This window comes from Falco cherrug (assembly GCF_023634085.1).
Source record: "Falco cherrug isolate bFalChe1 chromosome 11 unlocalized genomic scaffold, bFalChe1.pri SUPER_11_unloc_3, whole genome shotgun sequence".
In the NCBI taxonomy this organism is placed as follows: Eukaryota; Metazoa; Chordata; class Aves; order Falconiformes; family Falconidae; genus Falco; species Falco cherrug.
In genome coordinates, this window is record NW_026599272.1 from 194,230 (window position 1) to 222,083 (window position 27,854).

The window sequence follows — 27,854 nt, forward strand, 5'->3', positions numbered from 1 at the left end:
GGGTAAAGCCATCGTGGAGTTTTCCCTTTTTCCTTGCAGCCGCATCTCAGCTGGGCTGGAGACCCCGGCACATCCCCGAGCCAAGGGGGATCCGTCCGGGCAAGAACGGGGGAAAAAAACCAAACAAAAAAACCCCCACAAACACACCAAAAACGGGTTTATTTTTAAAAACTGCAGTTCTGGGGGTGTGTGGGACAGAATCTGGCATCCCACTGGGAGCTGCTGCCTCCTTTCCCTGGTGGTAAAGCTCAGCATCCCCTTGGCACGGTGCTCAGCCCAAACCTTTGCTCAGCGAAACGTGTCTCGCCGTGGCCGGGCCAAACCCCCCCCCCCCCGCTGGGAATGACGCCAAATTCCCCACCCCAGCATCGCGCTCAGCATCACCCACCAGCACCCCAAACCCCACCAGCACCAGCCAGCGCAGACGGGCGATAGGGACACACCACGCCAGTGCCATGTCCCCCACCTTGCTCACCAAAAAAAACCAACAAAAAACCACCACCAGATTTTTGGGGGAAGTTTTCCCTTTTATCCTTCCCAAAACATGGATGCATCTCTCTGCCATGCCAGCGGCGCTCCCTAAAAACCCAATATTCTCCCTCAAAACCCGCCTGGGTGTTTTTAAGCTCACCGGGGGGGGGAGGGGGGCGGGGAAAGGGGGAGATTTATTTTTTTCCCTGGCTTGCTCTGCGCCAGCACCCTAAAAAAACCCAAGCACTCACCATAAAGTTGAAAAAGCCTCTTCCCAAGCTCCGCTCGCTTCCCAAGCTTTGCTGGCTTCAAGGGTGGGAGCTGGACTGCTCAAACCCTTCCCCCCAGCCCATCGCCCCAGAGCCATGCAAAGGCGGAGCAGGATTGGGACAATTTAAATGCTAAACCGGTTAAGTGGGGACAATCGCTGCCTTCCCTGGAAGTCAAGAGGAAGGGGCCTTTCCCCAGGCCAAACGGCTCCCGGCAGAGGTTCCCCTGCAGAAGACTTTGGCCTCGTGGGTTTTGGGCTTCTTGGGGTGTATTTTTGGGTTTTTCGTGTGATTTCTCCCCCCCCCCCCCCCCCACGGCTGGAAGAGCACAACCACCACGCAGGAGCCCAGCGCTGCTTCCTTCCCCTTCCGTGGGGTTCACGGCCAAGGGTGCGGGGTCTGGCACACTCACGCCACGTAATTTTTTTTTTTTTCTTTGCATGTTCTTTTTCCTCCCCAAACGAAACCTGTGGCACCCACGGTGCAGAACAGCACCGTTATTTCCTGCTCCGTGCCAGCTTGCGGCCAAGCACATGGGACCTGGCAACTCCAGGTGCGCTCGAGTCGGGAAAAACTACAGCCACGTGTGGGTTTTTTTCCCCCCACTTGTTGATATTCCCCCTCCCGCATGTTGATTTTTCCCCCCCCTACCTGGTAGAAACCCGTGGCAAAGCAGAGCCACAAGGCAGGAGAACGGCACTGGTGTTTCCCCCATCACGCTGGGTCACCTCCAAGTGCATGGGTCCAGCACGCTTGAGTCGGGAAAACTGCAGCCATGTGTGGTTCTTTTCCCCCTGCATGTTGTTTGTTTTTGGTTTTTGTGTTGTTTTTTTTTTTTTTCTTATTTTTCCCCTACCTGGTAGAAACTTGTAGCACAGCAGAGCCACGATACAGGAGAATGGTGCCGGTGTTTCCCCCCACTATACCAGGTCGCAGCCAAATGCACGGGTCCAGCACGCTCCAGTCGTGCGTGAGTCAGGAAAACTGGAAATCTACAGCCATGTGTGGTTATTTTCCCCCCGCTTGTTGGAGGTTTTTTTTATTGTCTTTTTTTTTTTTTTTATTTTATTTTATTTTCCCCTACCTGGCAAAAAACCTGTGGCAGAGCAGAGCCACACCACAGGAGAACGGGCACCGGTTTTTCCCCCACCACGCTGGGTCACAGCCAAGCACACAGGTCTGGCACGCTCCAGGTGCGCTCGCGCTCGAGTCAGGAAAACTACAGCTATGTGTTTAGGTTTTTTTCCCCTGGCATGTTTTTTTTTTTTTTTTTCTCCTACCTGGTAGAAACCTGTGGCACGGCAGAGCCACGATGCAGGAGAATGGCACCGGTTTTTTCCCCCACCATGTCAGGTCACAGCCAAGTGCACGGGTCTGGCACGCTCGAGTCAGGAAAACTACAGCCATGTGGTTTGTTTTTTTTCCCTGGCATGAGTTTGGGTTTTTTTTCCCCCTACCTGGTAGAAACCTGTGGCAGAAGCAGAGCCGCGATACAGGAAAAGGGCACCGGTCTTTCCCCCACCACGCTGGGTCGCAGCCAAGCACACAGGTCTGGCACGCTCCAGGTGCACTCAAGTCGGGAAGACTACAGCTATGTTTGGTGGTTTTTCCCCTGGCATGTTTGTTTTTGTTTTTTTTTTTTCCCCCTACCTGGTAGAAACCTGTGGCACAGCAGAGCCACAACACAGAACGGCGCCGGTTTTTCCCCCACCACGTCGGGTCATAGCCAAGTGCACGGGTCCGGCACACTCCCAGCACGTTTGAGTCGGGAAAACTACCGCCACGTGTGGGTTTTTGCCCCCGCTTGTTGTTTTTTTTCCCCCCCTACCTGGTAGAAACCTGTGGCAAAGCAGAGCCACGATACCGCAGAATGGTGCCGGTTCTTCCCCCACCACACTGGATGCCAAGTGCACACGTTCAGTACGCTCAAGTCGGGAAAACTACAGCCATGCGGGTTTTTTTTCCCCTGCATGCTTTTTTGGTTTTTTTCCCCCCCTCTACCTGGCAGAAACCTGTGGCACAGCAGAGCCACAATACAGGAGAACGGCGCCGGTTTTTCCTCCACCACGTCGGGTCATAGCCAAGTGCACAGGTCTGGCACACTCCCGGCACACTTGAGTCGGGAAAACTATAGCCATGTGTGGGGTTTTGTGGCTTTTTTTCCCCCCTGCATGGTTGTTTTTTTTATTTTCCCCTACCTGGTAGAAACCTTTGGCACAGCAGAGCCACAATGCAGGAGAACAGCTCCGGTTTTTCCCCCCACCACGCTGGATGCCAAGCGCACAGGTCCAGCACGGTCAAATTGGAAAAACTACATTCATGTGGGGTTTTTTTTTCCCCCTGGCATGGGGTTTTTTTTTCCCCCTACCTGGTAGAAACTTGTGGCAAAGCAGAGCCACAATGCAGGAGAAGGGCGCCGGCGTTTCCCTCACCACGTTGGGTCACATCCAAGCGCACAGGTCCAGCACATTCCCAGTGCGCTCAAGTCAGGAAAACTACAGTCATGTGTGGTTTTTTTTCCCCTGCATGTTGTTTTTTTACCCCCCTGTATGTTATTTTTTCCCCCCTACCTGGTAGAAAACCTGTGGCACAGCAGAGCCACGATGCAGGAGAACGGCACTGGTGTTTCCCCCACCACGCTAGATGCCAAGCGCACAGGTTCGGCATGATCAAATCAGAAAAACTACAGCCATGTGGTTTGTTTTTTTTCCCCCCTCTGCATATTGTTTTGTTTGTGGGGGGTTTTTTGTTTTGTTTTTTTTGGTGTGGGGTTTTTTTCGCCTACCTGGTAGAAACCTGTGGCACAGCAGAGCCACGATGCAGGAGAACGGCGCCGGTTTTTCCCCCATCACACCCAAGCGCACGGGTCCAGCACGCTCCCGGTGCACCCAAGCCAGGCAGGCTACAACGGGTGTTCTCTCCCTACATCTTTTCTCCCCCCGTGTTTTCTCCCCACATTTTGATTTTCCATCCCCAAGAGCAACACAGGATGACGGCACCAGGTTTTTTTCCCTCCTCCGTGCCAGTTCACGGCCAAGCGCACAGCACCCAGCACGCTCAGCTCCAGCTGCATGGGGATTTCCCCCGCGCCCCCCCCCCCCCCCCCCCCCCCGTGGTTTTTATTCTTCACGTGGCAGAGCAGAATCATCGTTGACAAGGATGGCACCAATATTTTTACCCCTCTGGACCCAGGTCATGGCAAAGCCCGCAGCACCCAGCATGGTCCCGGTGGCTTTTCCTCCTCCATTCCAGGTCGCAGCACCTTCCCAGCACACCACATCCCACATGCTCCTGGCTCCTTCCACGTCGGATTTCCCCCTCCCCCCCCATGGGGTTTGGGTTTTTTTCTTTTTTGTTTTTCCCCTCCGTGGCACACCAAAGCCCCAACGCAGGAGGACAGCGCCAGTTTTTCCCCCTCCAGACCAGGTCACAGCCAAGCTCACGGGGGTCCCACACGCTCCCAGCACCCTTAAACTGGGCAGGTTGTGGCTACACGATTTTTCCCCAATTTATATTTTTTTTCTCCCCTCAAATAGCGGAGCAGAGTCACAATACAGGACGACAGCACCGGTTTTCACCCCCTGCACCAGCTCCCAGCCCAGCACACGACACCCCGTGCGTTCCCAGTGCGCTCAAGCTAGGCAGGCTCCAGCTGCATTTTTTTTTTTTTTTTCCCTCCCCCAGGTTGTTTTCTTTCCTCGCTGGCAGAAATCCATCAGGATAGAGGAGGACAGCACCACTTTTTCCCCCTCCGTGTCAGGTCATGGCCAAGCTCGCAGGGTCCAGCTCGCTCCCAGCACGCTTGAACCCGGCAAATTCCAGCCACGTGGGGTGTTTATTTTTTTGTTTGGGTTTTTTTTTTTCCTCCCCCACCCCGTGTAGTTTCTTCTTCCTGGTGGAGCGGAGTTGTAACGCCGGAAGACGGTGCCCGTTTTTCCTCTTCCGTGCCGGGATAACACCGGTGCGCCCGCACCAACGCCGCGGACGGATGAAACGCTTTGTACCCACCAAGTCCAACTCCGAAAAGGAGCAAGCGCTCTGCATTTTGGGGTGAGAGGAATTCAGGGAGGATCTGGGAAGCTCCAAGGGTCCAAGTTGCGATCCCGGAGGATTTCCCTCCATGAGGAATGCTCAGTCAATCGGGGATGTTCCTCCCCGCCGTTAATGAGCTCATTTAGCAGAGAAGTGGCTTTCCCCCCCCCCCCCCCATCGCAGAGCTGGAAGGAGAAAAAGAGCTCCCAGGGGGATGTGTCCTCCTTTTCTGCTCCAACGGTCGCAAATCCCACGCCGAGGGGGTTTGTTGCGATCTCGAATCCTGCGCCGAGGGGGTTTGTTGCGATCTGGGACCTCACCGGTGCTGGGATCCTGAAGGAATCTGGCTGCAGGGTGGTCGGTGCTGCCACAGAGGGATTTCACAGCATCAAGCAGAGGCGATGGGGAACACCAGCTCCTCCAAACGACACACCGAGGGCGGAAATCCAGCGTTGAGTGGCACCGGGATGCGCCAAAAGCTGCTCCAAGCGGCACTGGGACGAGCTAGGATGAGACAAAAGCCATTCCAAGTGGCACCGGGACGAGCCAAAAGCTGCTCCGAGCGGCACCGGGATGAGCTGGGATGCACCAAAAGCCGCTCCGAGTGGCACTGGGATGCACCGGGACGCGCCAAAAGCTGCTCCGAGTGGCACTGGGATGCACCGGGACAAGCTGGGATGAGCCAAAAACTGCTCTGAGAAGCACCGGGATATGCTGGAATGAGCTAAAAGTTGCTCCGATTGGCACTGGGATGCACTGGGACGAGCCAAGAGCTGCTCCAGGCGGCACCGGAACGCGCCAAAAGCCGCTCCGAGTGGCACCGGGACGAGCTGGGATGAGGCGGGACGAGCTGGGATGAGCCAAAAGCTGCTCTGAGAGGCACCGGGATATGCTGGGATGCACCAAAAGCTGCTCCGATTGGTACTGGGATGCACCGGGACGAGCCAAAAGCTGCTCCAGGCGGCACCGGGATGCACCAGGACGAGCCAAAAGCCGCTCCGAGCGCCGGCAGCACTGCTCTTGTTTTCACGCCACGCGGCAGCGGTGCCAACCGGGCACGGAGCCCACTCCCCACCAGCAACGTGCTGGGGAAACGGGAATTCCCAGCATCGTGCCAAAACTCACCGCCGAGCCCACCGGCACCGCCGAGCCCCACTGTGGGGGCTGAAGACCGTGGAGCTGGCGGCCCCGGTACCCCCCTGCCGGCTCCAACGCCACCCCGGCTGCCGGAGGGGGTCGAGGAAAAGCTCCTGGCGCAGATCGGGGGGTCACCGGCACAGATCGGGGGGGTCACCGGCGCTGCCGGCTCGTTTCACCCCGGTTAACGGGCTTGGCAGAGGTCGAGCTCCGGGAACCGGCACGTGGGGAGCCGCAGGGAAACGTTACCGGGGGTCCGGATCAGTCCCCTCCTCGGCAGAGACCCCCCTCCCCAGGCGGCAGAGACCCCCCCTCCCCACATCCCCCAGGCACCAGAGACCCCTCGTCGGCACAGACCCTCGTCCCACCGCTGCTCAGGCACCAGGGACCCCTCCTCGGCAGAGACCCCCCCTCCCCAGGCACCAGGGACCCCTCCTCGGCAGAGACCCCCCTCCCCAGGCACCAGGGACCCCTCCTCGGCAGAGACCCCCCCCCCCCAGGCACCAGGGACCCCTCCTCGGCAGAGACCCCCCTTCCCACACCGCTCAGGCACCAGGGTCCCCTCATCTGCACACACACCCCCCCCTCCCCAAATACCCCGAGGCACCAGAGACCCCTCCTCAGCACACACACCCCCTCCCCACGCTCGTCGGACGCCTGGCCGCCCCCCCCCTCCCCAAACACCCACCCGACCGTCTGGGTCCCCTCCTCAGCACAGACCCACCCCCCCACGCCCCCTCCCCAAATGCTCCCCCCGGCCGCCTGGGTGCCCCCTATCACCACACACACACGCCCCCCCCCCCCCGGGCCGCCGGGCTCCGGGCCCGCCCTTCCCCCCCCTCGCCCCCCCCGGTTACCTCAGCCCCTGCCGCCCCCCCTGGGCGCCCCCACCCCGCGTTTCAGCACCCCGGACGGGGCCGGTAAGAGGAGGGGGATGTCAGTCTCCCCCCCCCCTCCCCCCCACCCCCCCCCGTGGGTGTCCCCCCCCCGGTAGCGGCTCTGCTTTGTCTTCCACCGGGTCGACCCCCCCAGTCCGGGGCACTCACCCTGCCGGCCCCCCGGGGCCGGGCCCGCCGGGCTGCTCCCCGTCAGCGCCGCCGCTGCTGCACCCGCCGCCACCTGCCCGGCTCCGGCCTCCACCGCAGCTGCCGCGCCGGGGACATGGTCCCTTTAAATCCCCCCCCGGGGCCCCGGCCGGTCCCCCCCGCCGCCGCCGCCGCCGCCGCCGCCGCCGCCGCCGCCTCCTGCGCCGCTCCGGCCGCTCCCCCCGCCCCCCTCCCGGCGGCGGGGCCTGACTACGTCACGCCGCGCGCGACCAGGCCGCCGCCGACATCTTGGGGGCGGCGAACGGGGTCCCAGCGCCGCCTCCGCCGCCGCCGCCGCCATGTTGGCTCGCGCCGCCCCCCCCGCCCCCCACGCCGCGCGCCCGTCCGCCCCGGCGGTGCGGCCGCCGCCGCCCTCCGCCCTCCGCTCGCCCCGGGCCGCGCGGCGCGCTCTGATGACGTATGCAGCCCCGCGCCGCCGCCATCTTGGGAGTGGCGGGATGAGGCGGGGCAGGGGGAGGCGGCGCAGCGACCTTCCAGGAGGGCGGGGGAGAGGCGGCGGCGCGGGTATTGCGTCATCAGAGAGCGACGGCGGCGCCGCGGCGCCATCTTGGGGGGGGCGGAGAGGGAAGGTCTGGCCGCTCTGGGAAGGGGCGGCCCTGAGGGGACCCCGCGGGGACCCCCGGCCCTGCCCCGAGGGGCCACCGTGGCCTTGTCGTCCCCAAAGTGTCCCCGTGGCCCTGCCCCGAGGCGGCCCTGTGGCCCTGCTGTCCCCAAGTGGTCCCCGTGGCCCTGTTGTCCCCAAAGTGTCCCCGTGGCCCTGCCCCGAGGGGGCCCTGCGGCCCTGCTGTCCCCAAGGGGAACCCGTGGCCCTGTTGTGCCCAAAGTGTCCCCATGGCCCTGTTGTCCCCAAAGGGACCCAGTGGCCTTGCTGTCTCCGAGGGGACCATGTGGCCCTGCTGTCCTTGAGGGGACTCTGTGGCCCTGTCCCTAGGGATCCCTGTGGCCCTGTCGTGCCCGAAGTGTCCCCATGGCCCTGCCCCAAGGGGTCCCCGTGGCCCTGTTGTCCCCAGAGTATCCTCATTGCTCTGTCCCGAGGGGTCCCCGTGGCCCTGCTGTCCCCAGAGTATCCTCATTGCTCTGTCCCGAGGGGTCCCCGTGGCCCTGTTGTCCCCAGAGTATCCTCATTGCTCTGTCCCGAGGGGTCCCCGTGGCCCTGCTGTCCCCAAAGTGTCCCCATGGCCCTGCCCTGAGGGGTCCCTGTGGCCCTGTCCCTAGGGACCCTGTGGCCCTGTTGTCCCCGAAATGTCCCCATGACTCTGTCCTGAGGGTCTCCATAGGCCTTTCCCGAGGGGTCCCCATGGCCCTGTTGTGCCCAAAGTGTCCCCATGGGCCTGCCCTAAAGGATCCCTGTGGCCCTGCTGTCCCCGAGGGACCCCATGGTCCTGCTGTCCCCAAGGGGACCCCATGGCCCTGTCGTCCCCGAAGTGTCCCCATGTCCCTGCTGTCCCCAAAGCGTCCCCGTGGCCCTGCCCTGAGGGGTCACCATGGCCCTGCTGTCCCTGAGGGGACCCCATGGCCCTGTCCCAAGGGATCCCTGTGTCGTCCCCGAGGGCACCCCATGCCCCGAAGGGTCCCCGCAGCCCTGTTGTCCCTAAAATGTCCCCATGGCCCTGCCCTGAGGGGTCCCTATGGCCCTGCCATCCCCATTATGGGCCCAAACCGTCCCCACAACCATGTCCCCAGGGGTTCCCTGCTGTCCCTTTCACTGCCCCAGGTCTTTGGATGTTCCAGGCAGGCATCGGGTGCTGGGGACAGGGTGGGGACAGAACCCTGGGGGGTGGCAGGACACAACCAAGCACCTTGTAACGCTGTTTATTGCTTGGGACACCCTGCAGGACGGGGACCAAACCTGCAGGAACCACAGGAGATGATGTTGGGGACATCGGGACGGCCAGTTACACGCTGGTGGCTTGAGCATCATCACCGCTTTCGTCCCAACCTCGCGTCAGCACCCAGCGTCCCGTCCTGCCGGGGGTGCCCAGGACGTGGGCGATGGCACCCCGCAGCTCCGCCTGGTCCCTCTCCAGCACCGCCAGCCGCCTCTCCTGCCAGGGGACCACGTCAGTGCCACCAGGTCCCCCGCGTCACCCCTGGGTGCACCCACAGCCCAGCTCTTACCAGCTCCTGGCTCTTCTCCTCGCTGGTCTTCAGCCTCTCCAGGTCCTTCTTCCTAGTGCCTTCAGCAGCCGTCAGCCTAATGGGGGGGGGTGAGCCAAGACCCTGCCCCGGTGGTGGCACCCTCTGATTTGGGGCACCCACTCCCCACCCCCACCCGACACCCACTCCCCACCCCCACCTGGCACCCACTCCCCACCCCCACCTGACACCCACTCCCCACCCCCACCTGACACCCACTCCCCACCCCCACCTGGCACCCACTCCCTACCCCCACCTGGCACCCACTCCCCACCCCCACCTGACACCCACTCCCCACCCCCACCTGACACCCACTCCCCACCCCCACCTGGCACCCACTCCCTACCCCCACCTGGCACCCACTCCCCACCCCCACCTGACACCCACTCCCCACCCCCACCTGGCACCCACTCCCCACCCCCACCTGACACCCACTCCCTACCCCCACCTGGCACCCACTCCCCACCCCCACCCGGCACCCACTCCCCACCCCCACCTGGCACCCACTCCCCACCCCCACCTGACACCCACTCCCCACCCCCACCTGACACCCACTCCCCACCCCCACCTGGCACCCACTCCCCACCCCCACCCGACACCCACTCCCTACCCCCACCTGGCACCCACTCCCCACCCCCACCTGGCACCCAAATTGGCCGCACGGGCGTTGGCCTCCTCCAGCTGCTGCCGCAGACGCTCGAGCTGCTCCCGGTGCTGCCCCTGCTCGTGCCGCAGCCCCCGCTGGTGCCCCTCCATCTCGCCCACCTGCCTCTCCGCCAGCCGCAACTTCTCCCGGTTCTCCGCCACCTCCTGCCGCAGCACCTCGATCAACCGCCCGTGCTGGAAGGGGGGACGAGGACTCGGGTGTGGGGAGGGGGTCTGGGGGGCACCCCCGTGCCTTGGGCTGCCACCCACCCTGGCGTTACCTTCTCCAGCGGGCGCACGGCATAGAGCTCGCCCTGCGCCGCCGCTGCCGCCTCCTCCGCGTAGCGCTGCCACGGCACCGTTGATTTGCGTGGTAGCGACACCGATGAGCGCAACTTCCCGTGACCCTACGGTGGCACCCATTAACGGCGCCGGTGGCACCATGAACACCACCCACCAAGCACCCACCCCAACACCAGGGTGATGGCTGCCGCGGCTTCCCGCAACCCTATGGTGGCACCGGTTAACGGCACCAGTGGCACCATCAACGCTACCCGCCGAGCATCCACCCCAACACTGGAGCGATGGCACGATGGCTGCCGCGGCTTCCCACGACCCTACGGCACCGGTGGCATCCGTTAACGGCACCCACCGAGCACCCACCCCAACACCAGGGCGATGGCATGATGGCTGCTGCAGCTTACCGCAACCCTACGGTGGCATCTGTTAATGGCACCGGTGGCACCATCAATGCCACCCACCGAGCACCCACCCCACCGGGATGACGGCGCGATGGCTGCTGTGGCTTTCTGCAACCCTACGGCACTGGTGGCACCTGTTAACGGCGCTGGTGGCACCATCAACGCCACCCACTGAGCACCCACCCTAATGCCAGGGTGATGGCACGATGGCTGCCGCGGCTTCCCGCAACCCTACGGCACCAGTGGCACGTGTTAACAGCACTGGTGGCACCATCAACACCACCCACCGAGCACCCACCCCACCGGGACAATGGCGTGATGGCTGCCGTGGCTTACCGCGGCATCGCATGGCACGAGGGACCCCGGGGTGTCATTGGCGGGTGGCTCAGCCACCTGCTCAGCGCTGCTCTGCTTGCGCAGGCGCCGGGTGGCTTTGATCTGTGCCGGCACGCTCTGGGTGCGCTGCACGTTGCGGCGTTCCCGGTTGGGTGGCGGTGATGGGACCAGTGCCGGTGATGGCTCTGGGTCTGGGCCATCCTCCCGGCTCCGGCCACGGCGGATGCTGGTGAGGGACTGGCTCTTGATGAGGGGACTGTGCTTGCTCAGGTCCCGTGGTGGCACGAAGCCTGGTTTGAAGCTTTCTGCCTTGCTGAGAGGGGAGGTAGGCGATGGAGAGGGCCAGGAAAGTCCAGAACCATCCTGAACCCCACTGGGACCAGAGGCACCCCAGACCCCCTTGGGGTTGGACCCATCTCCTGAGCCCAGCCTAGACCTGGACTACCCCAAGCTCAGACAGGACCAGAAACACCCCCTGAATCCATCTGGGACCAGGAACATCTCCTGGTGTCCACCAAATCCAGTCCAGACCAAAACCAGCACCTGAACTGGGACAAGAACCATCCCCCACCTGGACAACAACCATCTGCTGGACCCACCAGGGACCAAAACCATCCCCTGAACTGGGACCAGCCTAGACCTGAACTACCTCAAACCCAGTTAGGTCCAGAAACACCTCCTGAATCCATCTGGGACCAGGAACATCTCCTGGAGCCAGCCTGGTGGCCACCAAATCCAGTCCAGACCAAATCCATCCCCTGAACTGGGACCGGAACCACCCCCAACCTGGACCACAACCATCTGCTGGACCCACCAGGGACCAAACCCATCCCCTGAACTGGGACCAGAACCACCCCCAACCTGGACCAAAACCATCTGCTGGACCCACCAGGGACCAAAACCATTCCCTGAACCCAGCCAGACCCACAACCACCCCAAACCCACCCTCGTGCCACCACTGTCCCAAAGCTCCTCCTGGCCCCACATGTCCACCTTGGTCACATGTGTCCCTCTGACCACCCACCAGTACCTTTGCTCCGTGGTGGAGCTGAGACGGACGGAGACAGGGACAGGGGTCCCCTCCCTGATGGCAGTGAGGATGGTGGGCAGGGGCTCCAGCTCCTCCTGCGTGGCCTACCAGGACCAGGACAAGACAAGGACATTATGGGGACAACGGGTGGCCGTGGGGTAAGTGCCATCCATGGGGCAACGGCCACCAGCTCTGTCTGTGGACAGAAGGAAGTGGCCAGCCTTGCCAGCTACCCTTGGGGACAAACGGGTGGTGGTACCTGGTCCAGGCTGGAGAAGATGTCACAGAGCAGCAGGTGGAGGGTGGCGAGCTCCAGAGCCAGGTCCACGTAGCCATCGTAGGTGGCCATGTGGACGCTGCTCTCGGGGTTGGCCACGCTCTGCAGGAATTCTGTCATGGTGCTGCAGTTGTGCTCCAGGAACTCGTTCATGAAGCCCATGTAGGCCTCTTTCTCTCCAAACCTGGGGACCACCATGTCCAGTCACCTGAAGGCCAGGAGAAGGCCTGGGCCACCATTGTGGTCATGGGCCAGGCCACCTCCAGGATCATGGTCCAAGTCATCACAACGTCCCTGCACTGTGTCACCACCAGAAGCCAGGACATGGGTGAGGACACATCCATGTTCTCCAACCAAGCCACCCACAGGTCAGGCCACCACAGGTGACACATGGGGCTCTTCATGGAGTGGAGATATCACAGCCCATGGCATTTATGGGACATCCCTTCTGCTCCATGGCATGTTGGGGACAACATCTCACAGCCCATGGCATTTATGGGACATCTCTGCTGCTCCATGGCATGTTGAGGACAACCCAACTGCCCCATGACCGTCCATGGCACGTGCCACACAGCATGTAGGGATGTCCCCACCACCCCATGGCTCCCCGATGGACATGTGTGCCCCCGCCCAGTGCCGTCCCTGCCGTGACGTACGTGGTGAAGTTGGCCAGGTTCTGGATGACCTTGGCCACCAGGGTGAGGGTGCGGGTGGTGGCTTCGCTCGGGTACTCCTGGACGAGGCCGAAGAGGCTCGGGGACATGATGGCCGGGCAGAGGAAGCGCAGGAAGAGGGACGCCGAGACCAGGCGCTGCCCGATGGGTGCTTTGCCCCGCGCCGTGCACTCATCCTGCCACGCTGAGAAGATCTCACCCAGCTCCGCCGGGAAGGTCCTATGGAGAGACGTCCTGATGGGGGATGGGGTAGTGGGGGTGGGCTGGAGCCCCTGCAGGGTGCCACCCTGGGGTGTGGTGGGATGGGGTGCCCGCCATGCTGTGCTTGTCCCTGTGCTCGTCCCCTCTGCTGGCCTCCAAGGTTCTTCCTGGTGCCCATCTCCCTGTTCATCCCAGGGATGGTGCCCACCCCTATCCCTCTGTCCCCCATCCCCATGTCTGTCCCCAGGCTTGTACCCAGGTCCTGCTGGTGCCCATCTCCATGTCCCAAGGATGGTGCCCACCCCCATCCCTGTGTCCCCCATCCCCATGTCTGTCCCCAGGCTTGTACCCAGGTCCTGCTGGTGCCCATCTCCATGTCCCAAGGATGGTGCCCACCCCCATCCCTGTGTCCCCCATCCCCATGTCTGTCCCCAGGCTTGTACCCAGGTCCTGCTGGTGCCCATCTCCATGCTCACCCCAGGGATGGTTCCAGTCCCCAAACCCATCCCCATGCCCACCCTAGGGATGGTGCCCACCCCCTTTCCTGACCCTCATGTCCACCCCAGGGATGGTGCCAGTCCCCAAACCCATCCCCATGCCCATCCTGGTGCCACAGCCTGTCCTCCTGCCCATCCCCATCCCTGTCCCCAAGCCCATCCCTGTGCCCATGCCCATCTCCAAGCTTCTCCCAGCTCCTCCTGGCATTGGTGCCCACTGTCCTGCCTGTCCCATTGCCCATGCTGTCCATCCCCAAACCCATCCCTGTGCAGGTGCCCGTCCCCATGGCCACCCGCGTGTGCCCTCACTCGCAGGAGGTGGCGATTCGCTGGAGGGTCTCCTCGCAGACCTGCCGCAGGTTGTTCTGGTTGTCGGAGAGGTCCAGGCTGGCGCATTTGCTGGGATCCACCTCGCAGCTGTCATCCGAGGTGCAGAGCTGGGCCACAATCTCACCTGGGCACCAAGGGACAACCTGTGAGAGGTGTCCAAGTGGCCACCACCATAGGGATGGCTGGGACAAGCCTCCACCACATCCCCATGGATGTTCTGGGGGTTTCTTGCAGCCCAAAGTGCCCCCTAATGCCCTGTAGCACCCAGTAACTTCATGCCCAGGATGTCCTGCATCCCAGAACATCCCATAATGTCCCACAAAGCCCTGTGATGTTCGGCCGTACCCAGCGTGTCCTGGAGGTACTTGCCCCCCACCAGTTTCATGTACTCGTCAATGGCCTTGGTGGCCAGCGTGTTCTCGCGGAAGATCAGTGCCTCGCGGTCGTCAAAGCGGTCCAGCTCAGCTACGCCAAGGTCAATGAGGAACGACTGCCAGGACATGTTGGAGGGCTCAGAGGGCACCCATGGCCCCAGACTGGCTCCACCAACCCACCCTGGGAAGGGCCAGGATCATATCCACCCCACCCCACCCCGCCCCCGTCCCATTCAAATACATCCATCCCATCAACTCAACTCATCCCAACCCAAGCCATCCAACCCCAACCCATCCCCTCCATCCCATCCCCTCCCAACCCAACTCATCGAACCCCAACCCATGTCATCCATCTCATCCTCTCCCAACCCATCTCATCCATCCCACCCCCTCCCAACCCAACCCATCCAACGCCAACCCAACTTATCCATCCTATCCCCTCCCAACCCAACCCATCTAACCCCAACCCATCTCATTCATCCCCTCCCAACCCAACCCATCTACCCCATCCATCCCACCCCAGCTTTCCTGGCACCCCCAACCCATGATACCCATCCCACCCCAACTGCCAAACCCACAACACATGAGGTGACAACCACCTCGCCCCTATCCACCCTCCCCCCCCCCTCCCCATGTCCCCCATGGCCACCACCCGCTCCACCTTGGCCTTCCCAGTGCTCTGCAAGACGTGGACCAGGGCACCAGCCAGCTCCTCCTTGTGCCGGACAGCGATGGTGGGCTCCAGGTGGGCACACAGCTCCCGGTAGTGGAAGGTGATGAACTCAGCCAACTCCTTGTAGCGCACGATGGGCAGCACCCGCACCTCCCGGTAGCGCCCACGCACCCTCACCGACGGCACCCGCTCACCTCCCCCAGGACCACTCAGCGGGTACCAGCGCTCCAAGGGCTGCCGGGTGGCTGCCAGCTCGGCCAAGGGGACGGTGATGGAGGCCACCGGTTGTCCAGGTTGGTCATCACGGCAAAGGGCGAGGGTGAGGGCACGGGTGGGTGGTAGGGCGGCTAACTGGAAGAGTTCACCCCAAAAGAGCTCACCATCGGGACCGGCCACCTTGGCGGTGGTACGGGCAAAGAGGGTGCCATCCAGGTGGAGGTGACAACGGAGCCGCCGCCGAGGTGGCAGGTCCCGTGCTTCGTACACCCACAGGCTCAGTGCCAGCTCCAGCCGCTCGCAGTTGTCCTGTCGGGGTGGGGGGGTCATGGAGGGGGTGTGTGTAAATCTGGGGGGAGGGGGTTGGTGGCTACTGGGGACTCTGTGGGTGGACATGGGAACGGGGACAAGAGGGGACGTGGAGGGACAAAAGGGGATATAGGGGCAATAGGGAACAGGAGGGGACATAGAGGACGGGGGGGACACTGGGGACAGGAGGGGAAAGGGGAACTGGGGGGGACATGGGGGACTGGAAGGGGGCACAGGATTCAGTGCAGGGACTTGGGGACAGGAGGGGATGTGGGTGACAGGATGGGACACGTGGGACAGGAGGGGACAACCAAGTCCTCAGGGGACAGGAGGGGACACAGGGACACAGGGCTGTGGGTGCCAGCGGGGCTCCAGGGTGGCTCATGCCCCAGTTTCCCCAGCCAGCCCTGCCAGTGGGCCTCATACTGCCCACTGGGGAGGCAGGGGGTGTGTGGGTAGTCCCCCATGTGGGGGTGCTGGGGGGTTCCCACCCCCTGGGGATGGGGGAGGGTGGCCCATGTGTGGCCCATGGGTGTCCCGCAGTCCCACCTTGTTGGGCTGCACAGTCCGGCGCAGGTTCTCGATCCAGCGGTCGCGCTCAGCCAGGGATGTGCACCCAAAGGACCGGCTGCCCTCGCCTGTGATGATCTGGGTGCAGGGAGGGTGTCTGGAGGGGCACCCTTGGGTGCCTGGGAGGGGGCTGTGCTGGGGGTCTGGGTGACCATGGCTAAGGGCTGTGCTGAGGGGTCTTTTTGGTGCTGAGTGGGAGCACCCTGGGTGCCTTTGAAGGGTGCCCTGCATTCCGCTCCGGGGTTCGTTGGGTGCCCCATCACGGTGCCTGGGTGCCATGGGTGCTCCTCCAGGGTGCCATGGGTGCTCTGGACACCCTGGGGGCTTCTCCAGGGGGCCCTGGGTGCCTGTGCAGGGTGTTCTGGGTCTCCAGTTGCCACTCCAAGGTGCCTGGTGTACCCTGGGTGCACCCCAGGGTGCCATGGGTGACTATCTACGTGGCCACGGGTGCCCTGGGTGCTTCTCCAAGGTGCCATGGTGTACCCTGGGTACCTCTCCAGGGTGCCATGGGTGCCCTGGGTGCCTATTCAAGGTGCCATGGGTGCTATGGGTGCCTATCCAAGGTGCCATGGTGTACCCCGGGTGCCTATCCAAGGTGCCATGGATGCACTGGGTGCCTATCCAAAGTGCCCTGGGTGCCCTTATGTTCTCCTTCAGGTTGCCCTCTGTGCCCCCCCAGGGTGCCCTGGCTGCACCCCGAGCACCCCCCTGCAAGCCCATTACCTGAAAGCAAAACTTCTCTCCCACGATGCTGCCGTGCACGGGCCGGACGATGACGTTGTCCCCGGTGAGGTCCAGCTCAGCGGCGCTGGGTGCTGGCAGCAGCGATTCCCATGAGCCACTCCTGCTGGGCACCCTACAGGGACAGCACGGTCACCCAAGCACCCCCCCCAGCACCCCCCCAACCCACCGCCTCACCCCACCCTGCCGGACCTTTCGCCGTTGGGGACCATTGCTGCTGGAGTCTCAGCTTTGGAGCCACCACGACCTTTCCGCTCCCGGAGCCTCTTCCACAATAACCCCTGGATGGGGTGAGGAGACGGGTGCCGTGTCAGCCATGGGGGGGGGCCAGCACCCGGGGGGGGGGGGGCTGGGGGTAAGGGGGTGCCCACCTTGACATTGCTGAACTGCAGGGTGGGGGAGGTTTCGCTCTCGCTGCTTCTCCCGGCACCTCGGGTGCTCCGCTCATCCACAGCGGAGTCTGGGGGGGGGCACCCAGCATCAAGACCCCTCTTGCCCAGCACCCTGAGCACCCCAACACTGCACCAGCATTTGGGGGGGGCAGGATACATCCATACCTCCCCTCCCCCCTGGGGAAACATCAGTCAAAGCTGGAGGAAGCAGCCAGGTGCCTGGTTCTGGGTGCCCAATCCTGCACCTCCCCCTACCCATAGCCCCCAGTTGCAGCCAAGCTGTGGGTGCTGCAGGTGGGCGCTCAGGGGTGCGAGGGCGCAGGGATTTATCCTGATGCCCTGCCTCCAGTGCTGCAAAGCTCAGCACCCATCCAGGATGGTGTCACCCTGGTGCCATGTGGGTGCTGGTCCAGGGTGCTGGGGTCACTCACCTCCCTGCGCGGCGCAGAGCACCCAGCGCCGGGGCCCCATGGCGGGTGGCGATGCCGGTGTGGGGTGCAGGGGGGAAGGCGGTAGCGGTTATCGCTGCCATCGGCAGGCACAGCAGCGGGGAGGAAGCGGTGACGGTACAAGGCAGCCTTGCGCATCACGCTTCCTGCATGGGGCTGGTGTGGGGCACGGCGTGGGGCATGGCACAATGCATGGCAAGGGGCACAGGACACAGCGTTGGGCATGGGGCATGGCGTGGGGCACAAGGCACGGCGTGGGGCATGGCACAATGCATGGCAAGGGGCACAGGACACAGCGTTGGGCATGGGGCATGGCGTGGGGCACAAGGCACGGCGTGGGGCATGGCACAACACACAGCGTGGGGCATGGGGCACAGTGTGGGGCACAGGGCACAGCGTGGGGCATGGCAAAATGCAGGGCATGGGGCAGGGGGCGTGGCATGGGGCACGGCAGAACGCATGGTACGGGGCACGGGGCATGGCGTGGAGCATGGTACAGGGCATGGTGTGGGGCACAGGGCATGGCAGGGTGCATGGCATAACACACAGCGTGGGGCACAGGGCATGGCATGGGGCACGGCACAGGGCTTGGCATGGTCTGCTGCATGGCACAGTGCATGGTGCAGTGCACAGCATGGTGCACGGCATGGCACAGCAGGTGTCATAGTGCGTGGTGTGGTGCACAGCATGGTGTGTGGCATGGTGCATGGTGCATGGTGCATGGTGCATGGTGCACGGCACAGCAAATCACGTGTCGTAGTGCATGGCATGGTGCACAACATGGTGCATGGCATGGTGCATGGTGCATGGTGCACAGCACAGCACAGCACGTGTCGTAGTGCATGGTGTGGTGCCCAGCATGGTGCCCAGCATGGTGCGTGGCATGGTGCATGGTGTGTGGCGCACGGGGCACAGCATGGCACACGGCCGTGGTGAGCACACAGTGCACAGTGCATGGCGCAGGGCCACGTGGTGCATGACACAACGCACGGCGCAGCGCATGATGCACGACTGCATGGCACACGACACAACACACGCGCAGTGCATGATGCGTGACCGCGTGGCACACGGCACGGTGCATGGTGTGGCACATGATGCACGGATGTGTGGCACATGACATGGTGCACGTCACGGCACACGGTATGGCACGTGGCCAAGAGAGCTCCACGCACCAGAGCCACACCAGAGCTGCATGCACACGGCTTGCACCAGCGCATGCCGACATCCTGTGGCACCCGTGTGCGGCAGCGTGGGCTGCATGAGCTCACCAGGGTCCCTCGTGCCGCCTGCCGGTTTGGCACTCCCCGTCCAGTTCCTGCTCTTGCCCACAGCCTGGGGACACGGAGGGGTCAGCCAATGGTGTCCCCAGCACCCACCTGTGCACCCCAGGGGATGTCGGCACAAGCCCCTGGGTTCCCTGGGGGACTCATGTCCCGTGTCCTCACCTCTCTGTCTCTGCCCACGAGGACCAGGTGGCCGTCCACCAAAGAGAAGTTGGAGACATCCCACACCGGGGTGGCGGGTGCTGGTGCCAGCAGGATGGATGATGTCCCATGGGTGTTGGCTGGGGGTGCAGAGCACGGTGTCGGTGGGCAGGGGGGCTCCCCGTGCCCCAGCACCCGTGGGTAGCGTGGCACTGCCAGGGGACATGGCTGTCACACTGCTATGGGTGTGGTGATGGTGCCAGAGGACTATGGACCACCTCCACGGTCCACCATGGTGGACAGGTGGCCATGGAGGTGCCACCATGAGCGTGGTGACCTTGGGGGACACATGGCCACGGAGGTGCCACCATGGGTGTGGTGATGCTGGTGGACACGTGGCCACGGAGGTGCCACCATGGATGTGGTGATGCTGGGGGACACGTGGCCACAGAGGTGCCACCATGGGTGTGGTGATGCCAGGAGGGGCCAAACCTGGGTGGCTGCTCTGCCCAGGGCCCTGCCAGCACTATGGGTGGCCCTGCTGGCACCGTGGGTGGCCCTGCTGGCACTGTGGGTGGCCTTGCCAGGGCCAAGCCAGTTTTGCCAGATCTGGGTGCCGCTGGCACCCATGTGGCTCCATGTGCCACCACCAAGCCCCGTGCCAGGCACATGTGGGACCAGGGCCACGGGTGGCTGAGTAGGCCCTGGGGACAGGTGGGACCCAGCCACCCTGCACCCATGGGTGCCCCCCCAACCTTGGAGGGCACCAACACCAGTGAAGCCTGGGCAGATCCTGCACCCTGCTATGAGCCCAAAGTCACCCACCCAGACCCCAGCTGTCACCATCCCACCCATCGCCCCATCACCCACCACCCGTCACCGCCACCCAGTGCCCTCAGCCTGCTGCCCCCCGCCCACCACCCCAGATCATCACCCCCATCATCGTTACCACCCCCCACCCAGCATTATCACCCCCCACCCAGCATTGTCACCCCCCACCCATCATTACCACCCCCCACCCATCATCACCCTCTACCCAGCATTATCACCCCCTACTAAGCATTATCACCCCCCACCCATCATCATCACCCCCTACCAAGCATTATCACCCCCCACCCAGCATTACCACCCCACACTCCTTATCCCCAGCCCCCACCCCTCCTCCACACTTCCCCACCCCCCTCTGCCCACCGCCACCACCTCCCACCCTCCCTGACCCCCACCCTCCGCCGCACCCCCCCTTACCTGGCAGAGCATCATGGAGCACCTGCTCCACCTTGGCGCTGCTCTCCATGGGACCCTTCCTCTTGGAGACGGAGCGCAGGTACCACTGCAGGGTGGTCCTGCCCCCCTCGGCACCCCGCGTCTCCTTGGGACCCTTGGATGGGGCCGAAAAGGCCCGTTGGAAGAGGGACCGACGGGTGCTGGCCTTGGGTGCCCCCATGGGGGATGTGCCCTCTTCAAGACCACTGGGCTCGGGGTGGCTGTAGGAGCGTTTCCATCCCTGCAGCCGGCTCCAGTGGCGGCTCCCTGGGGACCCTGCGCCCCGCGCAGCTTCTCGGTCACCCATGGGTGCTGCTGTTCGCCACTTGTAGGTCTTGAGCAGGGCTGGTGGCTCAGGGCCAGGTGGGGGTCGCTCTGGGTCCATCTGTGGGGTGGGGAGAGACACGTCAGCCATGGGGTGGGGGGTGGGAGGTGGGAGACCCTTATCCGGGCACCCCAACCTACCATCCCCACCTGGGCAGCCCTATCTGAGAGTCACTTTATGGGTGCCCCTATCCAGGCACCCCCACCCAGGGCACCCCTATCTGGGTGCCTCTATCCAGGCACCCAAGCCCAGACACCCCTATAAGAGCACCCCTATATGAGCTCCCTATATGAGCACCCTATATGAGCACCCCTATATGAGCACCCTATATGAGCACCCTATATGAGCACCCCTACATGAGCACACCTACATGAACACCCTATAAGAGCACTTCTATATGAGCACCCCTATATGAGCACCCCTACATGAGCACCCCTACATGAACACCCTATAAGAGCACCCTATATGAGCACCCCTATATGAGCTCCCTATATGAGCACCCTATATGAGCACCCCTACATGAGCACCCCTACATGAACACCCTATAAGAGCACCCCTATATGAGCACCCTATATGAGCACCCTATATGAGCACCCCTACATGAGTACCCCTATATGAGCACCCCTATAAGAGCACCCCTACATGAGCACCCTATATGAGCACCCTATATGAGCACCCCTATATGAGCTCCCTATATGAGCACCCTATATGAGCACCCTATATGAGCACCCTATAAGAGCACCCCTATATGAGCTCCCTATATGAGCACCCTATATGAGCACCCTATATGAGCACCCTATAAGAGCACCCCTATATGAGCTCCCTATATGAGCACCCTTTATGAGCACCCCTACATGAACACCCTATAAGAGCACCTCTATATGAGCACCCTATATGAGCACCCTATATGAGCACCCTATATGAGCACCCCTATATGAGCACCCCTATATGTGCACCCCTATAAGAGCACCCCTACATGAGCACCTATATGAACACCCTATATGAGCACCCTATATGAGCACCCTATATGAGCACCCCTATATGAGCACCCCTATATGTGCACCCCTATAAGAGCACCCCTACATGAGCACCTATATGAACACCCTATATGAGCACCCTATATGAGCACCCTATAAGAGCACCCCTATATGAGCTCCCTATATGAGCACCCTTTATGAGCACCCCTACATGAACACCCTATAAGAGCACCTCTATATGAGCACTCTATATGAGCACCCTATATGAGCACCCCTACATGAGCACCCCTACATGAGCACCCCTATATGTGCACCCCTATAAGAGCACCCCTACATGAGCACCTATATGAACACCCTATATGAGCACCCTATATGAGCACCCTATATGAGCACCCCTAATGGGTGCCGCCACCCTGTGCCCCCCTATCTGGCTGCCCTTATCTGGGGGTCTCAATCTGCCCCCCCCGCTCCCCAATCCAGGCACCCTCACTGGGGCCCCCCACATGGCTGCCCTTCTCCAGGGCACCCTCAGGCCCCCCAGTTTGTGTCCTGTCACCCAGGGCACCCTTAACTGGGACCCACTTTGGGGCACCTTGGGGTGTCCCTCGCTGTGGGGTGGCTCTGCCCACCCTGGGGTCCCCATTTCCATGGGTGGCCCAGCCACTGTGGGGGTCCCCCCACCCCGTGGGTGCCCACATTTCTGAGGTGCCCCTGCCACCCAGGACCCCCCAGTTTGGGGGTGCCCATGTCCCCAGACTGCCCCTGTCCACTGGGGGGTCTCCATCTCGTGGGTGCTGCTGTCCCTGGCCACCCCGGGGTCCCCCCACCCACGGGTGCCAATACTCCTTGCAGCACCCATCCCTGCCGGGGCGCGGTGGCACGGCAGGTGCGGCAGCATCAGCCTTTGGTGACAGTGGGGTGCGGTGACACCAGGGCCGGGGTGACACCCAGGCAGGTGGCCTGACACCCCCGGTGGCCCCGAGCGCAGGCGGGTGCTGGCAATGCTTCCGTCGCTGCCGCCGCTGCGGTTCCCCTCACACCGCCACCCCGTTTCATCCTGGCACCTGCACCCCGCGCCAGGACCCCGCCAGCACCCCAGGGTGAGCCCAGGGTGGGGGGCTGGGTGCACCCAGGACCTCCTCACCGTCCCCCCCCACCCCCCTGGTGAGATGTGGGTGCCTATGGCTCCAATTTCGGGGTGCCAGCACTCCAGAGCTGAGCTGCAGAGGGGGTCCAAACGCTGGGGTGGGACGGTTTTGGGGTCCCCCCCAAACTTGCAGCACCCTACAGCACCCCATCACCCACACCCCCCCTCCAGAACCCCATCACCCATACCCCCCGCAGCACCCCATCACCCATACCCCCCCCCTGCAGCGCCCCAGGGTGCTGCCTCACCCCACCCCAGCATCCTGCATCTCCCACGTACCCACCAGGCTGGAGCATCACCCTGGGGTGCCCCCCCGCCCCCCCCATGTCCCATCCCCCCATCCCCGTGGTACCTCGGCTGTTCTCTGGCACCCTGACTCGGCCTCCCCGGTTCCTGTCGTGGCTTCCCCATGTGACCAGGCAGGAGTTTCAGTCACACCCTCACCTCCGCCTCTGCCCCAGTGATGTTATCTCCGCTCCCAGTTTACACTGGGCCACAGCTCGGGGTATGTCGAAGGGGGTGACCCACCCTGGACCAACCCCCGAGGGGGGCTGGGGCCCCTGGTGGCCAGGGGCACGCATCGGGTTTAAACGCCATCATTAGGTTTCAGAGTGAACGGGTGCTGGAGCTGGCAGTTCCTGGGTGCTGTGGTGGGGGGTGCAGCGTGGGAGCTGGATGTCCGTCTGGGGGGTGGGATATGGAGGGGGGGGGGTCTCCTTGGGGGTCATGTGGGGTCCCCAAGGGATGGGGTAAGGGGGGGACAGCACTGCTTGGGCATACGTGTACACACACACACACACGTGTGCCACAGCACCCAGCCCTGCAGCAGGTCCTGGGCACCTGGGTCCCTCAGGTCCTCTCCCATGGCCATCCCCTCCCCCATGCCTCAGTTTCCCTCTTGTTGTCCAGAGACCACCCAAAGCTGATGTCCTGCCACTGACTTTATTGCAGGGGGATTTCTGGTGGCTTGTGGCTACAGGAAGGGGCTGCTGGGCCGGTGGGGCCAGGTCAGGACCCTCCTGGCCCGGTGCCAATCTGGGCCAGGATCTGTCCAGGCTGGTAGGCTTCAAGGTTGAGGTTCTTCTGGGCCAGGGTCCGTCAGGGTTGGCATCCATTGGGCTGGTGTCCACGTGGACCAGGGTCCATCAGGGTTGGCATCCATGGGTTTGGTGTCCACCTGGCCCAGGGCTGATCCCTGATGACATCCCTTGGCTCAGGGTCTGTCTGGACCAGGGTCCACCCAGGCCGGCACCCACAGAACCAACATCTGTTGGACCAGGGTTCATCTAGACCATCACCCATCAGGCCAGCATCCACCTAGATCACCATCCAACCTCTCCCGCACCCATCCAGACCAGGATCCAGAGGGCTGGTCCTCACTGCAGAGGAGAGAAGAAACCATGACCAGCCCCACCACCACCTCCACCAACCCACCACCCTCCCAGGCATGCCAGCTGGACCAGACACCCCAACCGGGCACCCAACCTCCAAGCCATGAAGATGCCACCGATGCTCACCTTGAAGCCATGCCAGGTCTCAATCTCATGGAAGAGGGAGTTGCCCGGGCAGTTGGTGTGACCCATCTGGCGGTGGCCACGTAAGGTGTAGTTGGGATGGAGCCGGCCAGTCCTCACGGCGCAGGGCAGGAGATTGTCCCGCACCAGGGCAATGGCATCACGGTCTGGCAAGGTGGTCGAGAAGTCTCCAACGTAGCTGATGCCGTAGCCTTTGGTGTTGTAGCCTTTGGTGTGGGCACCCACCCAGTGCCAACCTCGACCTTGGTACAGGTACCCATCCGACCCCACCACGAAGCTGCAAGCACCCACGGGTCAACCTGAGCCACCCAGGGATGGGTGGTGGGGACCACGGTGGGGTGATGGTGACAGGGTCTCACCTGTAGCCAATGTCATCCCAACCACGGGTGTCCTGGTGGAAGCGTTGCATGGCACGCATGGCACGGGCGCAGGCGGTGAAGGTGCGGCACGGAGTGCTGGGTATGAAGGTGTGATGGATATAGACGGAGCCCAAGGGGAGGGTCAACGGTTTGGGGGTGCCCCGGTAGGGACGGGCACCCCACATGCACCGGGGCATGATGGCTGGGCACGCTGCGAGGGAAGGCAGGTGGTGGAGGAAGGGGACATGCCTGGTCCCATGGGCGGTTGGACCCATGGCAGTGTCCCCTGGGGGTCTTGGGGACATGGAGCATCTGCCCAGCTGAGGGACACCTTGGCCTGGGACATGATGGTGTCCCCCTGAGGTCCCCTCATCTAGGGGTAACTGAGGACATACTGGTGTCCAGCCAGGGGACATGGTGGTGTCCAGCCAGGGCACACAGCGGTGGTGGCCACCATGCCAAGCCACATGTCACCACTGAGCTCTCAAAGCTTGACTCCCCTCGGTGCCACCTACACAGCGGTGCCACCAGAGACCCCACCCCCACCCAGGGTGCAGCTCTCCACCCACCCTCCCACCCAATTTTTTTTTGGGGGGGGGACAGAAGATCTGCTCCCACCACCCAGTGCCACCTCCCTACCCACATAGACCTCCGTGAAGTCCCTTGCTGCTTGGCGAGCAATGGCCACCACCTCCTCCGGCTTCACGTCCTCCAGGAGCTCCCGCGTGGGTGGCAGCACCTGCAGCACCCTCAGCATCGCCGCCACCTCCTCCTCCAGCTTCTTCGGTGCCACCAGTGCCCCAAAATCTCGCCGCCGGTAACTGCTGGGTGGTAGCCCCTTCTCCGTGCCGTTGCCTGTCCCATAGTAGCCCCGGAGGAGATCGGCGAGTGGGATGGGTGCTTGGGCCAGCTGGGCACCCAACAGCACCCCATCCATCGCCGCGTTGGCGACGGCATCGGGGATGGGGGAGGGGGGGTCCCAGCAGGGTGTAGTTTTGGGGGTCATTGACATCATCCCAACAGCCGGCGGGTCCCAGCGCCGGCCGGTGGCCACCACTGTCACGGGCCAAGAGGAAGGATGTCCCCAAGGCTTCGGTGATGGTGACGGCGTAGAGCGCATCGACGGGTGGCTCCAGGGTGGGGACAGCCCACCCCAACGCCCGCCTGAGGCCAACCTCGATGCCGGCAAGGAGGGGTCCCAGGGTGACGGTGGAGCCGTCGGGTGCCAGCACCGCGCCGCGCTCGGGCGCTGTGGTGTCGTGGTGGAGGAGTTGGGTGAAGAGCAGCCACTGCTCGCGGCTGAGCATTGGTGGAGCTGGTGGGACAGTGGGTGGGTGGCCCAGCACTGCGCGGCACCCCGGGGTGCTGCAGGCACCCAGTGCCCGCGCCAGCTCCGGCACGACGCCGGTGAAGCCGCGGCTGGTTGACTCCAGGGCTTCCACCATCTCCACCACGGAGTCCATGTGGCGCGGTGGGAGACCTGCAACGGGGGACAGGGGGACCTGCAGGGGCACCCATGGGTGCAGGGGGTGGCTGGAGTGTCCTGGGGTGGGTGGGGGGGCTTGGGGTGGGGGGATGTGCCCGAAACAGGGGGGATGCACCCAAACTTTGGGGGGATGCACCCAAAACAGGGAGGATGCACCCAAAAAACAGGGGGAATGCACCCAAAATGGGAGGGAAAGCACCCAGAAAAAGGAAAATGCACCCAAAACTGGATGAATGCAGCTGAAACTGGGTGCAAGCACCCAAAACAAAAGCTAAAATTGGGGTGAAAGCACACAAAACTGAGTGAATGCACCCAAAATGGGAGGGAAAGCACCCAAAACTGGGTGAAAGCACCCAAAACTGGGCAAATGCACCTAAAATTGGGTGAAAGCACCCAAAACTGGAGGGAAAGCACCCAAAACTGGGTGAAAGCACCTAAAACCGGGTGAAAGCACCCAAAACCGGGTGAAAACACCCCAAAACAAGGCAAAAACCCCCAAAATCAGGACGACCGCACCTGCTGCCAGCACCCAGAACCCAAATCCCCCCAAAACTGGGTGCAGCCCCCACCCCCGCCCCACCCACGTGGGCACGAATTTGGGCTCAAATCGCCCTAATTAGGGGGGAAAAAACCAACCAACTGGAGGGATTTTGGCTCGAAAACGGGCTCGGAGAAGCCACTGCGGTTGGCACATGTGTGGTGGTGTGTTGGAGCGTGTTGTGGCATGTCGCTGCACCTCGGGGTGCGTCGTGATGTATTGTGGTATGTGGTGATGTGTTACGGCATGTTGTGGCATGTCGTGGCATGTTGTGGTATGTTATAGGGTGTTGTGGGGTGTTGCCTTGGCGTGTCGTGGTGTGCTGTGGTATGTTATGTGATGTCGTGATGTGTCGTGGCGTGTTGTGGTATGTTATGGGGTGTTGCGGGGTGTTGCCATGGCGTGTCATGGCATGTCGTGGTATGTTACAGGGTGTTGTGGGGTGTTGCCGTGGCGTGTTGCAGTATGTAACGGGGTGTTGTGGGGTGTTGTTGTGACGTGTCGCGGCGTGTCGTGGTATGTTACCGGGTGTTGTGGGGTGTTGCCGTGGCGTGTTGCAGTATGTAACGGGGTGTTGTGGGGTGTTGTTGTGACGTGTCGCGGCGTGTCGTGGTATGTTATGGGGTGTTGTGGGGTGTTGCCGTGGCGTGTTGCAGTATGTAACGGGGTGTTGTGGGGTGTTGTTGTGAAGTGTCGCGGCGTGTCGTGGTATGTTATGGGGTGTTGTGGGGTGTTGCCGTGGCGTGTTGTGGCGTGCCGCGGTATGTTACAGGGTGTTGCCGTGGGGCGTGTCGCGGTGTGGCGTGGGGTGTGCCTACCTGCGGTGTGCTGGGCGCAGAGGCTCAGCACCAGGAGCCAGGGGATCGTGGTGCAGGACATGGCCCCCGTCGCGGTGTCCCGTGTTGCGGCCGCGCTGGACTTTGTCCCTGCACCCAGGCCCCGATGTCACCGGGGGTGGGGGGGACACGGGGCGGGGCAGGGTGGCACATGTGTGTGTGGTGTCAGTGCTTCCAGCGGGGCAGCACACATGTGTTTGGGGGGGGTAACACGGGGAGGGGGGGGGGGGGAGGGGCTACACACGTGTGCATGCGTGTGCGCATGTGCATATGTACATGTGTGTGCATTGCATGTGCACGGGGTGCGTGTGCAGACATATGGTGCATGGAGGGTTGTGCGTGCATACGTGTGCACACATGTGTACACGTGGTTGGGGGGTGCACAGGGTGTGTGCATG

At 62.8% G+C, this 27,854-nt stretch overlaps 2 protein-coding genes across 5 annotated transcripts; both read right to left on the reverse strand.

The window, feature by feature from the left end:
• Window positions 1–8,811: 8,811 nt before the first annotated feature.
• RASAL3 (RAS protein activator like 3) lies at window positions 8,812–23,191 on the reverse strand. 4 transcript variants are annotated; one of them, XM_055699961.1, is made up of 19 exons: window positions 23,055–23,191; window positions 20,236–20,638; window positions 19,012–19,130; window positions 18,835–18,898; window positions 17,097–17,185; window positions 16,918–17,006; window positions 16,708–16,840; window positions 15,964–16,062; window positions 14,878–15,414; window positions 14,188–14,332; window positions 13,822–13,966; window positions 12,797–13,033; window positions 12,123–12,324; window positions 11,864–11,967; window positions 10,834–11,146; window positions 10,078–10,203; window positions 9,792–9,961; window positions 9,134–9,209; window positions 8,812–9,060 (listed from the first exon to the last, which is right to left on the reverse strand). In XM_055699961.1, exons 2-19 carry the CDS (start codon window positions 20,636–20,638, stop codon window positions 8,911–8,913), a joined length of 3,201 nt encoding a protein of 1,066 aa, XP_055555936.1. In that variant the 5' UTR covers window positions 23,055–23,191; the 3' UTR covers window positions 8,812–8,910. The 4 variants fall into 4 exon arrangements, with proteins under 4 accessions (XP_055555936.1, XP_055555935.1, XP_055555937.1 ...); XM_055699960.1 differs by having other exon boundaries at window positions 9,792–9,991; XM_055699962.1 differs by lacking the exons at window positions 18,835–18,898; window positions 19,012–19,130; window positions 20,236–20,638; window positions 23,055–23,191 and adding an exon at window positions 17,283–17,824 and having other exon boundaries at window positions 9,792–9,991.
• A 434-nt stretch (window positions 23,192–23,625) lies between these two features.
• On the reverse strand, window positions 23,626–27,558 carry PGLYRP2 (peptidoglycan recognition protein 2). Its single transcript, XM_055699993.1, is given in 6 exon segments — window positions 23,626–24,081; window positions 24,220–24,514; window positions 24,597–24,807; window positions 25,236–25,572; window positions 25,574–26,076; window positions 27,439–27,558. Coding segments are annotated over 6 exon segments (1,410 nt in total). The 5' UTR covers window positions 27,500–27,558; the 3' UTR covers window positions 23,626–24,078.
• Window positions 27,559–27,854: the final 296 nt, after the last annotated feature.